A 14,254-nucleotide genomic window follows, 5' to 3' on the forward strand; every position below is an offset into this window, starting at 1 on the left:
TAAAAGTTCTGTTTATTTTCTCCGAGCAGACCAGACCGCCACCACTACTATCATTTATCTCTGTATACATTATGTCAAAACCAACTAATTTTTCTAAAACTGAATTTTAGTTTTCAAAGCAGTTAGATAACAACACTAAAAAGCTGATCAAATAAAAAATTGCTTTTTCCTTCATGTCTGTTCGTACAGCATTGAAGACTGAAACTTAGTTCTCTTTCCCCCAGTAGACACTTGTTCTCTCTCATATATTTTGTTCTGTCAGTAGTTTTGCTGTCAGTACCTCATGATATTATCGTGACTTTACCAAATGCTAGCAAGTCCACAGGCATCACTTTCACAGGCTTAAAAAAAGAGAGGGGGGAGGACAGTAAGACTGAAAAGAGATCAGACTTTTATAATACATTTTGCCTTTATGCCAGAGAAGAGGTCCTTGTAAGGATATAAAAGTCATGCTTCAGGGCACAGGTTTTGTGTCCTTTGTAGCAACTGATGTCACCTCATGCACGAGAAAGGGCGTTAGACCAGCTGGATCCGGGTGTCCAATGCAGTATGACGGTGTGAAGCTTCACGCCTGACCCAACAGCATTAGCAGGGGTCACTAGTACTTTCCCCTCCAGCAGAAACACCCACGCGTGTGCCCGTTGCGGTGGTAGGTTTTTGTGGACATTTCTGGACTAAGGACTCCACCACCACCACAACTTGGGGGAAAGCCGCTATGCAGGCATCGCATAAAAGCGACTGCTGTCCTTCCATCAGCCCAGCTGAACACTGAACTATAATCTTGAGGCTTTGCCAGCAAGTGTAACCCTATTTCCAATTCATCGGTCTCACGGTCAAGACAAAACAAGTTCTTGAAACAAACACATAAGCTTCCCTCGAACATACACACACCCTTCCTGTGTTTAGTAACCTCACTACCAGAGGGCGGATATAGGCCGTACATCAGAAGAGCTTCAGCAGCGGGAGACACCGGACACACTCGCCCAATGCGAGCGCGTCCGCTGCAGCCGTTGTGCTCTGTGGTATCACCTCGCTGCACCTGCGCTTACCATCTTGATAAACGGCCCGGCCGCTGTCTCTCCCAGCTGCCACTCGTGAACCAGCAGCCAGCGAAAGGCCCTGGGGCACCAGCCCCTTCCTTCCCCGGGCCGCTGAGGTGACACGAGTCACCCCCTGCGCCAGGCCGCCTCCGGCGGGGCCCGGGCCCCTTCCAGGGCTCTCCGCGCTGGAACATGGCGGGCCTGACCTGCGCCAAGCCAGCTCCTCGGAAAACACGGCTCCTGCAGGGCGCCCGCCCAGCAGCGCTACCCTGCAGGGAAAGGTGCGAGGAGCCCTCGCTCCCATCCTCTAGAACCGAGGGACGGGCCGAGGGGGCACACGGGGCCTCGCCGGCCGCGGGGGAGGAGACGGCCAAGCGGGGGCTGCGCGGGCAGGTGCCCCCGGCCCGGCCGGTGCCCGCCGTCCCCTCACAGGCAGCCGCCGCCGGCCGCCCGCCTCGCCCCGCCTCGCCCCGCAGGCCGCCCCGGGCGGAGGGGACCGCGCCCGGCCCCGCGCAACCTGCCCTCCCCGGCGCGGCCAATGGGGCGAGAGGGCGGGGAGGAGCGGCGGGAGCTGCCCTGGCCGCCTCCGCCCTCCGCGGCGAAACTCGGCGGGAGCGCGGCGGGGAGTTAGACGGCGCCCGCGCCCAGCACCGCACCGCACCGCCGCGCCGGCCGGCGGGAGGGGATGAGCGGCGGCCACCGCGCTCCGGCACCTTCCCGCGCCGCCCCCGGAGGCACCTGGAGCCGCCGCCCGCCTGCCCAGGGCCGCCCCAGCGCCGCGCTGAGCCCTCCCCGGCGCCGGTGCGAGAGGAGGTGAGGCGGCTCTGCTTGGCTCCGCTCGGCTCCGCTCCGCTCGGCTCCGCGCTCGGGCTGCCCCGATCCCCGTGCGGGCTGCGCCGGGAGAGCAGCGGCAGGAAGAGGCAGCCTCGGCTCCCCCGGCTGCGGTCGGTCGCTGCCGGACAGCACCCCGCTTTGCCTCCTTTTTAGGACTTTTTTTCTTTTTTTAACTAAAATACACCACTTCCCCCCCCCCCTTCCTCACTCATTTGAATTTTTATTTCGACACTAGACTACCCCCTCCTCTCCCTTACTCTGCCTTTCCTTTTTGGACCCGCTCTCCCTTTGCTCGACTCCCCAGCGGCAGCGTGGGCATCATGTCCTTCGACCCCACCATCATGCCACCTGCAAACGGCTCCACCAACGGGACTGCCAGTGGGGCCGTGGGCGGGAAGCCCCCCACCATCCCCACCGTCATGTTCATCTTCGGTGTGGTGGGCAACCTCATAGCCATCGTGGTGCTCTGCAAGTCAAGGAAGGAGCAGAAGGAGACCACTTTCTACACGCTGGTCTGCGGGCTGGCGGTCACCGATCTCTTGGGGACCTGCCTGGTGAGTCCAGTCACTATCGCCACTTACCTGCAGAACCGCTGGCCGGGAGGAGAAGCGCTGTGTGAGTACAGCTCCTTCATCCTCCTCTTCTTTGGACTCTCTGGCCTCAGCATTATCTGTGCCATGTCTATAGAGAGGTATCTGGCCATCAACCATGCCTATTTCTACAACCATTATGTAGACAAGAAGCTGGCAGGGCTCACGCTCTTTGCCATCTACGCTTCCAACGTGCTGTTCTGTGCCCTCCCCAGCATGGGGCTCGGCAAATCTACCTTGCAGTACCCTGACACTTGGTGTTTCATAGACTGGCGAACAAAGGAGGCCACCCATGCGGCATATTCCTACATGTACGCCGGCTTCAGCTCCTTCCTAATCATGGTCACTGTGATCTGCAACATCCTGGTGTGCATGGCCCTCATTCGCATGCACCGCCAGTTCATGCGACGCACGTCCCTGGGGACAGACACCACCACCAGCCGTCTATCTGACTTTCGCAGACGCCGAAGCTTCCGTCGGATGGCCGGAGCAGAGATCCAGATGGTTATTCTGCTCATTGCCACTTCCCTGGTGGTGGTCATCTGCTCCATTCCTCTGGTGGTGAGTAACGTTTTGCAACCCTTCTTCTTTTCCATCACCCGTACTGCTGAGTCTTTTCTCCTCCTAGTCTGTGCTTGTAGGAGAGAGTCCTATTTAGCTGGTGCTGCAAACAGTTATTATAACTTAAAAGCTCTTAGCATACGTGCATGGTGAAAGAAAGTTGCACTGGTTTATATTTACAAGAAAAGAAACACGCTTATCCCAAGTCCTGGGCTCCTTTGATTGGTTAAAATACAGCACCAAAAATTCTCAATAATTTTTCCACTGTTTAACTGGAATCCACACAGCAAAAATCTTACTGAGAGCTAAAGGCACTTTAAAGTTCACTTCCAAAATTAATTTGTGATGAGTGAGGTTTCGGTCTGGCCCGCATTTCTGGATGTTTGTGTTTTAAAAATGTGCACGCTGTTCCCAAGGCGTACAGCGGTCCTTGATGTGCGGAAGGAGGAGAGAGCTCTGTTCACTTGGCACCAGCAATGCGCAGAGTGCTTCACACCCAAAACCTGAGCTGAGCTTCCCCTCCTGAGGGATTCACCCACCGTCTGTGGGGTAGATCCCACACTCTTAGATCCCTCCAGCAGCTTCCCCGCTGTGGGAGGAGTAAACTCGGTGGAACCTCCCGGCAGGGTAATTCTCAGTTAAATGAGTGTTGGAGGAATCTGGCCCACATAAACCTAGAGATCATACCGAAATGTCAGACTACATTACCACTAACCGTTTGCTAATTTTCTGAAACAGCTGATACAATTATTGTATTGAATTGAATATGAAGGATCCACTTATTTTTATTCCTCTACCTTATCTCCAAGGAATTAAAAAAAAAACCAAAACAAAACAAAAACCCAAAAAACCACCAGCTGGAGGCACAGTTCTTGCTTACCACCCACCGTAATAAAACTTGGCGAATTTCTCTCCTCTGCTGGCTCAGAGACTTTAAACAAATAGCTGGCTTGCCGCCTTCGCCACCTTCCAAAACACAGCGTAGGGAGCCAAGCAGTGGTTGTCAGACAGAAAGGGTTTTTAGAAAGATTGTTTTAAGGAGGTTTATTGTCGGTAGGGTGATCCCGCTGTCGTAGAGGGGCTACAATGTGTGTGAAATGCAGCTGGCCAGCTGGGGATGCAAAACAAACAGCATATACTGCCGTAAGGAAGTTTAGAGAAGTACCTGCGAACAGGACTCGAGAGGTCAGCAAGTCCGTCCCCCTGCTTCAGAGGAGCCGTAATCGCAAGGGTCAGGCCAGTTTTGCCACATTACTAACATAAACAGGAGCCAGTGAAGTGTGGCTGTGCTGGAGCACCATTGCCCCGGCTGTTGCCGAAGGCCGTCTCCCGTCCTTCGGCGTTGTCGCTTTGCGTTGCGCCGTGGCGTGACCAAGCACAGTGCCATGTGTTCATTGCTTGACATCTGAAGGAAGTCGAGAGGTGCTGTCCGAGCTGCACGCAGGGTGTCTCCAGGAGGTTCGTGCGTGTTAGACGGAGGAACCATGCACAACCTGCCCTGCAGTCCAGCTCCAGAAACTGCAGGGGTAAGCCGACCTGCTGCACCGGAGGCATCAGGTCATGGAGTGGCCAAAACCCCAACAGTACCATGGGTTGACAGTACTTAATTTGATTAATCTAGTATTATAACAGCTACTTCACAGAAGAACAATATTGCGTTTTCAAAAGAGATGCTGGTAAATGCAGAGAATGGGTTCTGGAAATTAAATACAATGTTGTAACGTGATACAGGGTATCAGCTGATGGACTTCAGCAGTTTCAGAAAAAAGCCAAACCTTATCTTCTGGAGGAGCAGCTAGCGGAAGGCTGAGAGTTCTGAACGCAAAATGCAAAATTAAATTGTTCATATCCTTTTGGAGCTAGGCAGTCTTTTACAGAATTCTAAAAAAAACAAAAAAAAAGGGAAGAATCAAGAGGGAGGGGTTACCAGAAAGGGAACTGGATTGTTGACACTTAAAATTAATGAACCGGGGTGGGGCAAACAGTTTATTATTTAAACAGTAGCTACTGAAAAATTTGTATATAGCAGAAGGTATGTGAAGGTGCATGTGACAAAGCTGCGTAGCTCTCAGACCTTGATTTCACTACTTAACAAAGGCACAGCGTTACCTTGGGAGTGCTCGCATAAGTTAGCTTTTCCCTGCTAAAGCAGCACATCTTTTCTATATCTATAACATGAGGTAAGAGACTGTCATTTCACTTAGATGGATGACTAAGGAAAAAAAGAAGCTTTCTTCTAAAAAAAAAAAACCAACCCAACCATATATATATATACATCATCACAGTGTCCAGTGTGGTTATATTTCTTCATTGTTAAGCAGCTTTTATAAGTCATTTGCCTCCCCCTGCGGGAATAAGCTATAGCCATATATGCTTCTCTGTGCCATGACGTATTGCAGTGTATGCTGCTGTATTAAGCCCTCTGGTTGCAGGTAGGCTGAGGTTAAGAATTCAGATATAAACTCAGAGAAGTGACACCTTTATGCTATAAATCCCTAGAAAGAGCCACTAGCAGAGATAGGTAAATCGCTAATACAGACATACATTTTCATGACTCAAAAGAGTTCTAGGGAGCCCTTACCGAGCGAGAGGCTCATCTATAGCAGGATAGCCTGGCAGTCATCAAGAACATGGAAGTGGTAAGGTGGTGGTGTCGGCATGATTCAGATACACAAAGCAGGCTCAGAGGGTGCTTTGTGACTGAAGTTTTCTGATGAGCTGACTTCCTACTGATGATTTCAGCTGAATAAACCATCACTTTAGTCAAAGCACAGCAACTTCTGAAAGAGAGACATAAACCTCTAACATTTTAGAACGAACACTTTCACAACATAATAAAAGAACAGACAGACGCAGTCCAGCAGGCTACATTTATTAGGGTTCGACAAAAAATTTTCAAGTCTTAAAATATTAAATAGCCCTGAAATAATAAGCAAAGGCTTGTCTTGATTTAAAAAGTGGTTAAAGAACAGCAAGCTGAGTCACAGAGAACAGCAGTTTTTAATAATGAGATGCTGCAGCACTCAGTTTACAAGCAGGGTTGTTTAGTGTCTTAATGATTTATTCATAAAATCAGCAAAATTTTACAGTGGCAACAAGTGCTATAACAAAATTATGGAGGATTGTGCAAAACGCTGAATGAACTTGACATAACTGAAGGCTGATGAAATTTATCAAGGCAAGAAAACTTTAACAAAAAATGTTAGGGAAAGGAAACTTTTAATATAACCTGATGTGTTCAGTGTGCAGAAAGTGATGTGAAAGACATGAAGAAGAATCTGACAACAGTTTAAAAATGAAATAAGGAAAATACATAAATTGTGTGCTGACTCTTGTCTGCACTCCACACTGGTTAACTCTTTTAAAATGTCGTGAGCTTTTTAGAAAATAGAATTGGATAGAGTTAAAAGTAGGGAATAAGTTGTATTAGGAGGGATTTTGTCAAGAATAGAGTAGAAATTATCTGGCCTTTAAAAAAAACCCAAACTTTCAAGAGTAAATAGGCACACACTACTCAAAGTCTGTAATTCACTCCAGCAGTCTGTCAGATACTCTTAAGATTTTCAAGTGCATGATCTTTTTCTGATCCTGACCACTGAACATTGTTGTTAAATTCCAGTGAGGTGGAAAATAAAATACAATGTTTCAGGGTGTACATCTGGTTGATTGCATGAAATAATCAGGTGTTTCTAACTTAATGTTTAATTGATCTGAAAGTTTGGATTTTCTTTTGGCTTGGTTGGTTTCAACTTTTCTCTTTAAATATCAGGGACTGTCTGCAGCCAACAGCAAGTCAGCAGACACAATTTTTGAGCAATGGAGTAGATACCAAGCAAACACCAAGCCCTTGAAGGGCAAAGGTTATTGGCTTGTAGAGGTGAAAAACTTGTTCCGGCTTACAACCGTAGGGTTTTTAAATTTATCCTATCGGTATGTGGGGAGATTTTGAGGGCAGGTAGAAGCTATAAAGACAATTACCAGTGTGACTGTAACTATACAAGTCACTTTATAGTACTTCATAGGATTAGAAATCATGATTTGTATCTGTAGTTAGTAAAAAGGAAAAGCAGCAAACAGCACACGGGACTTTGATCCTACAAGTACCTATCACTTGAGCATAAACTCAGCATACCTTGGAGCTATGTGCTTCTTAACACAATTGCAAACTGCTAGTACTTTTAAGGTATGTTGCCTGAGTTCTACAGCTACAAAGCTAACATACCAAACTCATTCTTTTGCGATTTGAATTCTTCTAGTTTGCCTCTTTCTTTAATTAGGATTTCAAATTGCACAAATTCAAGCATCAGATTAGCTAATTTAGTAGTGGATTCCACTTACTCAGCACTTACTTAGATGTAAGGCAATATCCTTTATCATGCTACCTCCTGCAGCAGAAGACTTGTAGCCAAAACAGGATACATCTCTTGCTGTTCTTATAGATGATACATTAGTAAATGCTGTTTCACCAGTAGGTAAAGAAATTATAAAACTGACATGCCAACACAGATAAATTTTTACCTTACTGTGATTAAGATGTAATCCCAGCAATAGGTCTGAATTGATAAATGCATTTGACATTCTGGAGGGCTTCTAATAAAAGACATGGGACCTTTCTAGGAAGTAGAAACAGTTTTGTACAGTCCAAAATTTTTACTGAATAGGTCAATTTTATGAATCTTTAACCTAAACGTGCGGCATATCTGTCAAAAGGAAATAAGCACATGGAGATAACATAAAGCAAGCTGCCCTGTGCAGTTAGCGATTGTCTTTTCCAGCCAGAGTCAGCACTTAAAGACATTTTTGTCTTTGCATGAAGTCTGCCAGGTAGACGGAGAAAGGTGAAATAGGTACCTCAATTTCATATGCTGCTTATCAAAAGAACAATCCCGCTATTAAATCGCTGACGTGTAACTATAGCTCTAAGTTTAAAAAAAAAAAAAAGTCAGGTCTCCAAAGTTGGACTGTGTACTTCTTCAGCTATCTTCAAAGTGTGCCTTCTGGTTCTGTGATCTGGATGAACTTATCAGCAAATACCCCTCCCTGTCACACCTTTAATCTTCCCGGTAATGACTGCGTTCAGTTGTATGAGCTGCTAGAAGGCCTCCGCTCCCTCAACGCTGTGCTTTGAACTCCTGGCTCTCAGGGCACGTACCTGTCCAACGATCAACTGGTCAGCTACGCAGGCTGGCACTTACGCGCTTTCAGGGTGTATTCCCCTGCATAAGGAAATCTCAGTACAGAAAAAGAAAAGGAGCATTTGGAAAGAAACGTTGCTAATGGCACAGGTTAAGTCCCCTGGGGAGATCTGTCCTTTGTCTATTTATATATTTGACCTTTGTCTATTTATACGTTTGACCTCTTTATCATTTCGGAGGGGAAAAAAAAGTCTCACACAGATGGTCAAGTAGGTGTTTCAAGAAGAGATTTTAGCCGGTGCCAGACAACGTCGCATCGACTTGCTTTCCAGCCTCCCAGGTTCCGGAATCCCGACCGCTGCCTTTCGGGTTCGGCGCCGGCGTCGCTAATAGCAGCTTCACCTGCACAGGCCGATGAAGTGAGTCACAAGCTCTCCGCACCCGCGAAGCGAACCGGCGCTGCCCCGGCCCCCGGCTGGCCCCCGCGGGGCGCAGCGGCCGCCTCCCGGCGCGGGGCAGGTGGCGGCGGGCGGTGGCCGTGGGACGTCCGTGCCACCTAGCGGCGCGCCGGCGGGGTGCCGGCGGGCCGGGCCCGGCGGGGACGGGCCTCCGCGGCCCCGCCAGCAGACGGCGAGCGGTTTTCACGGAGGGCGTTTTTGAGGCGTCGTCAACGCATCGCGTGGGCAAACCGCAGGCATTTGAAAATCTGGCTTCCGGGGCGGCTGGTCGTCTCTCAGCCAGTGGCGCGTGGAACCGTGTGGTGATGGGCGTGCGACAGGAGGCCAGTGTAAAACAACGAAAAAATTCAAAGCGAGTAGAGCTTACTAAAAGAAAAACCCGTAAAAATAAGTTCAGTGTGCACAGGAACGCTCTTCGAAGTGCTTGCCTTGCCTGTTCGGTGTAACAGAAAAATAAGGTCAATAAATCAGTTGTCAGAAAGACATCCGCAGTGTTAGAGATCATTAGGAAAGACTGAAGATTACTGAGAATAAAACTCGGATCATTATCTTGCTGTATAAATTCAAGATTCTCCCGTATTTTGAATTGCGTGGGCAGGTTTTGTTACCCATTAACCTAGAGAAAAGTAGTGAGAAAGAAAATATAGGCAATCATCAATTTGACAGTTGGTTTGAGAGAGACTATACGCACAGGACTTCTGAAGAGGGACTCTATTATTTTAAACATACTTCACTGTAGCTTTGGAGCACGCTCTATCTCTGAATTCTGACAAGCCAAATGCCCTGCTGCAGGAAAATTTCTCCAAACAGAATTGTGAAATTTTTCACCAGACTTGGATGGCTTCACATGCAGAACTTCTAATAAAAGTGACTTAAGAGGGCTGTTCTAGTTTGGCTCGTTTATTTAAATGCTTGTCTGCCTCCTTGTCTGTAACCTCCTAGCTAGGCAAGACTTGATTCATTTCAGGAGTTAAGGATAAGATCTGAGAAACCTCAGTTTTGCTACTAGATTTTTACTGTGTCAGGTGAGAAGACAATTAAGGGATTTATTTTGACTTACCTTAAGAAATCTGAACAAAACAGCAGCTTCCATTATCAGTTCTTTTCAGTGGCTTTCCTAGGCCTTCCTATAATTGGACACTGTGTAGGTCTTGCTAAAATGGAGAACAGCTATTTGAGACTGATCAACATAAACCCATATGATGCCATTCTCCTTAGCGACACTGGAAGGATAACGGTTGATATCAAAGTATTGGACTGTGCCTTACTCACAGTAGCATTTACAAAAGTGTCTTCTAAACCAGGAGAAGGACTAGGTTACTGGGTTTTTTCATGGGTTCAAAGGAAGAAGCCGAAGAAGACGTTTTGGTGTAGAAGAGAGGATCCTTTGGTCTTAAATTTTGTGCATGATAAACTAAAATTGGTAATTGTTACTTCATGCAGCAGCTTCAACGTCTTGAATTCTTGACCACTTCATTGGTATTTTTATGCTTTTGTAAGTAGAACCTAAATGTTGGCTCATGTAGGAGAGCAGAGCACTCCAATCCAGTGCTGCAATCATCTCATCATCTTGACCTGTTAAAAATCTCCTAGCTGGGGGACCTTTCCTTTTTTTTTTTTTTTTACATTTGTTTTTTCCAAACCATGCTGCAGCAAGCAAACAGTTGAGGGTATACGAACTGTATAATTCCAGTAAGGACAAGGGCCAGCAAAATGCCTTTCTAAACTTGGGAATTCACAGCTCTGGACTTGTTTCCAGAGCCTAGTGTACGTGGATTATAATCTGTGTTTCAGTTTGTTTCTAAACAAACAATTATTAGAACTTTGCTAGAGGAACTGTCTAGGTCTCATCAGTCAGATATCTTTTTGCAGGCAGTGTAAGACTCGAGGTATATCAAGGAAGCAGGATACAGGTCTACATCTTTGCTCCTGGGTTCTATCAGGAAGAAGGAATTTTTAAAAACCATCAGGCAAAAGTTGGAGGTTCAAGGATTGATTATAAGGGGAAGGAGAGAGAGAGAGCTATTCCTTTCCCACCTGTAACAAAGAAGGCCAATTTACAGCAGATTCATCTCTGATTTTTTTGCTGTTTCCAAAAATAAACTCACGGCTGCCAATCTGAGATGCCTGGCTTTGCCAGCCTCTTCTCTTGTCATAGCTTGCAGTAGCAAATCTAGATCTCTGCTTTGAAATGTAAACTTTGATTTCCTGATGTAATTGTATAATTTGTGTCTTTCTCTTCTCCCATCTCCTTGGGTAGGTCCGTGTCTTCGTGAACCAGCTGTACCAGCCGGAATCAGTGAAGGATGAGAGGCAAAACCCTGACCTGCAAGCCATCCGCATTGCCTCGGTGAACCCCATTTTAGACCCCTGGATCTACATCCTTCTCCGCAAGACTGTGCTCAGCAAAGCCATCGAGAAGATCAAATGCCTCTTCTGCCGCATTGGAGGGGCCCGGAGGCAGCACTCGGGGGGCAACTTCAACTGCGTGGATGGCCGCAGGACCTCCTCTGCCATGTCAAGTCAGTCACCTTCCTTCATCTCCCGTGAGCTGAGGGAGATCAGCAGCACCTCACAAACGCTGCTCTATCCTCCGGAGTTGAGCGAAAGCAGCGCTGGGGGTCGCGTGCTGCTTCCCGGGCCCAGTGCCAGCTTGGCTCAGTCTGACACCACGTCGGTAAGGACACTGCGTAGCTCGGAGACCTCAGACTCTTCACAGGGGCAGGACTCCGAGAGCGTCTTCCTGGTGAATGAAATCAGGTCTCATGGTGGGGCCAGCTCTACATCCAAGGGCAGCCCTCTCCAGGTCACCTTCCCCACAGAGACATTGAATTTATCAGAAAAGTGTATATAGATTGCCGTGAAAGGCATCAACCCTGGGGATACTTCCTGATATATTGGAAAAACTGGTGCAATAGATAGGTGTTCTGCCTATTCAAGGGGAGAGGGGTTCAGCTGTGCTCCAAAGGGCTATTTTTCTCTTGCCATGTGATGGGTACATTTCTTTTAGACTACTGAGGACTGTGGGGAATGGACACTGCACTTGGGTCCTGCCACCAGAAATGGTACAAGGCAGGTCTAATGGGACTGGAAACGTGAAACGCCTTGTCTTGTTCTGGGACACAGGAGAGCTACTAGGCCTCTGGAAATAGAAAGATCCATCACTTTCTTTTTTCTTTCTTTCCCTTTCTAAATCTGGTAGAACTGTGTTTTCTCTCCCCATGGTTGCTCAGCTATCAAGAGTTTAAGCTTCTGGTACTAGAGCTGAATGTGAGGCAGCTGCTAGGAACTGGACACAGCTACTCTGAGAGCTGCCTGGGGCAGGATTTTAAAGTGTCTCACTAAAGCATGAAAATGTGAATTTTTACCATTGTATATATATCAGGATTGAAAATATTTAAAAGTCTATTCTTCTCTGTGAGAAGGTTTTTTATTAATACAAGGTATACAGAAACGATTGCCAGCCTTCTCTCCCCCCAGTATTTCCTGCTGATAAGACATTCTTGGTTTAGATTTGTTGTCCATGCTAGATTCACAGCTGATGAGGTAATTCTCTAGCTGAGAATACATAAGCACTTTCTGAGTGATATGGGAATATATGCGCTATTAAGAGAGAAAAAGAAAACACATCCTTTCAGTTAAGAATATTCATTTTCAGTGTATGTACATACTAAAAAGCCAGATTTTATTTATGTGCTGAGAACGTTTCTCTGTGTAACACATCTGCGCCTCTCCAAGTACTTTGGCCCACAATCTGCACACACTTAGGCACACACTTAACATCGCCCATCAGAGTAGTCCCTCTGCTGCCAGGGAGACTCCTCACATGTAAAGTTAAGGACATATAGACGTGCTTTCAATATCAGGGCCTGAAACTTTCAACCCCTGGTTAATAGTCTTAATATTCACTTTAGTTAAAGCATCACTGATGTAATAAAGGTATTTTTTCATAACATTTATCATTTTACTTTAAATAGTAAATAGAATTTTATGACTATGTAATCTGATACTCCATCAAATAAATGTACAAAACCATGGAAGCAGAATCTTCATTTAAAAGTATACGTTATATAGAAACATATCCTGGTCTTGCAACCCTTAAAAATGATTTGTTCCTAGAGTTTTAATGGAAAACACATCACCAAAACCAGCTGTTAACCACTGACAAAAAGGAGTTTTGTGTTTTACATTGTAAGGGTTAGATCTTGTTCCAGAAACACTGTTTATCAAAATAATTCTGTACAAATATTTGGAGGATGTTTTGTCAAATACTAAGCATGTTATGCTGCTTAAAGTGTTTTCACGTGAGATGCTTTACTGTAATCATGAGCCTTATGTTGATATGTTTAAGCAGTTGTACTGACCAAAGTAATTTTGGACATCACAATTAAATGGAAATGTTCTGCTTGATCTCAGAAGTTTATATGAGTCTGCCATTCAGTGCCAACTCCTCACGTTAACAAGCCTCTCATCTTGGATGCTTTGTGCTCAGCTGCTGTCAAAACAGACTTTGTTCTGTAAGTTTCCAAAACACCACAGAATGATCACCACCAGCAAGAGGCAGCCATCTTCAAAAATGTGCCCCGGAGCACCAACATAGAGCCATGAAAATTCTTCATGCAAACAAACAAACAAACAGAGAAAACTACACTCAATTAAAGCTCAGGCCCGCTCCATTATTTTACTTTAACAGGGGAGCAGTTGAGCATATTTGCCTTGATACACATTGAAAGTGAAGTTAAATCTCTAAACAAGTATTTGCAGCAGTAGCCACTTTTCTACCAGTTATGCTAGAGAATAGTATTACTCAAGTTCCTACTGCAGCTACAGATAAAGATCTACCTGAATTCTTTGCAATTAAACCACTTAACTATGGTCTGTTGCTTACTAGTGACCAATAAATAGAATACACGCATTGTACTTCCCAAGACAGGAGACAGTACCTGGCGGAGCGGGAAGGTGGGACTGCCACCTGCAGATACACCACCTATACCAATACTGGACCACACCTTTGCGGCTGGCCCAACACAGCAGACCAGTGTTATTGGTACTGTGTGCAATGACAGAATTAAATATCTACAGTGTATAGTAAGTATTTAAATAAGCAAGGGCTTATTACTTTAAATTGGCTTTTTATTTATTATTAATATTACTGATGAGAAATACATATGGTCTGGAAGAGCTTTAAGCAAGAATAGACCATCTTAAGTAGCTGACCTTCTAGATTCCCTTAGCAAACACGTATGTCAAGCCTGAGGTGTTCCTCCTGCCCAGTGCCTTGCTGGTGTGTCAGCAGTGGACTGGACTCACAGCACACATCATCATCAGCACTAACTCCCTCAGTAATGAACTCAAGGATTCCCAGCCAGCCCGCAGATTACAAAGTCTCCTCAGCAATACTGGAATTGCCTGCCACAACTTAATGGCAGTGCACGAAGCCAAAAAGGGAGCACCTCTGCTGCCTAGGTGCAAACACCGATGGGCGTTCAAAAGTAGCCCGGCTAAAAGGACTGGGCAAGTGTGCCTTTGTTTAGGGTCACAGGCTAGTACATCTCCCTCACCTGCCTGACAGTCCCACTCAGCTTTGGCACCCTCCTCCATGCTGACCACAAACACATTACTGACTATCTTCCTCA

The 14,254-nt window shown here is 46.3% G+C and overlaps 1 protein-coding gene across 1 annotated transcript; it reads left to right on the plus strand.

The window, feature by feature from the left end:
• Positions 1–1,665: 1,665 nt before the first annotated feature.
• PTGER4 (prostaglandin E receptor 4) lies at positions 1,666–13,025 on the plus strand. Its single transcript, XM_075488251.1, has 3 exons — positions 1,666–1,853; positions 2,179–3,025; positions 10,879–13,025. Exons 1-3 carry the CDS (start codon positions 1,726–1,728, stop codon positions 11,470–11,472), a joined length of 1,569 nt encoding a protein of 522 aa, XP_075344366.1. The 5' UTR covers positions 1,666–1,725; the 3' UTR covers positions 11,473–13,025.
• Positions 13,026–14,254: the final 1,229 nt, after the last annotated feature.

This window comes from Mycteria americana, chromosome Z (assembly GCF_035582795.1).
Source record: "Mycteria americana isolate JAX WOST 10 ecotype Jacksonville Zoo and Gardens chromosome Z, USCA_MyAme_1.0, whole genome shotgun sequence".
NCBI lineage: Eukaryota > Metazoa > Chordata > Aves > Ciconiiformes > Ciconiidae > Mycteria > Mycteria americana.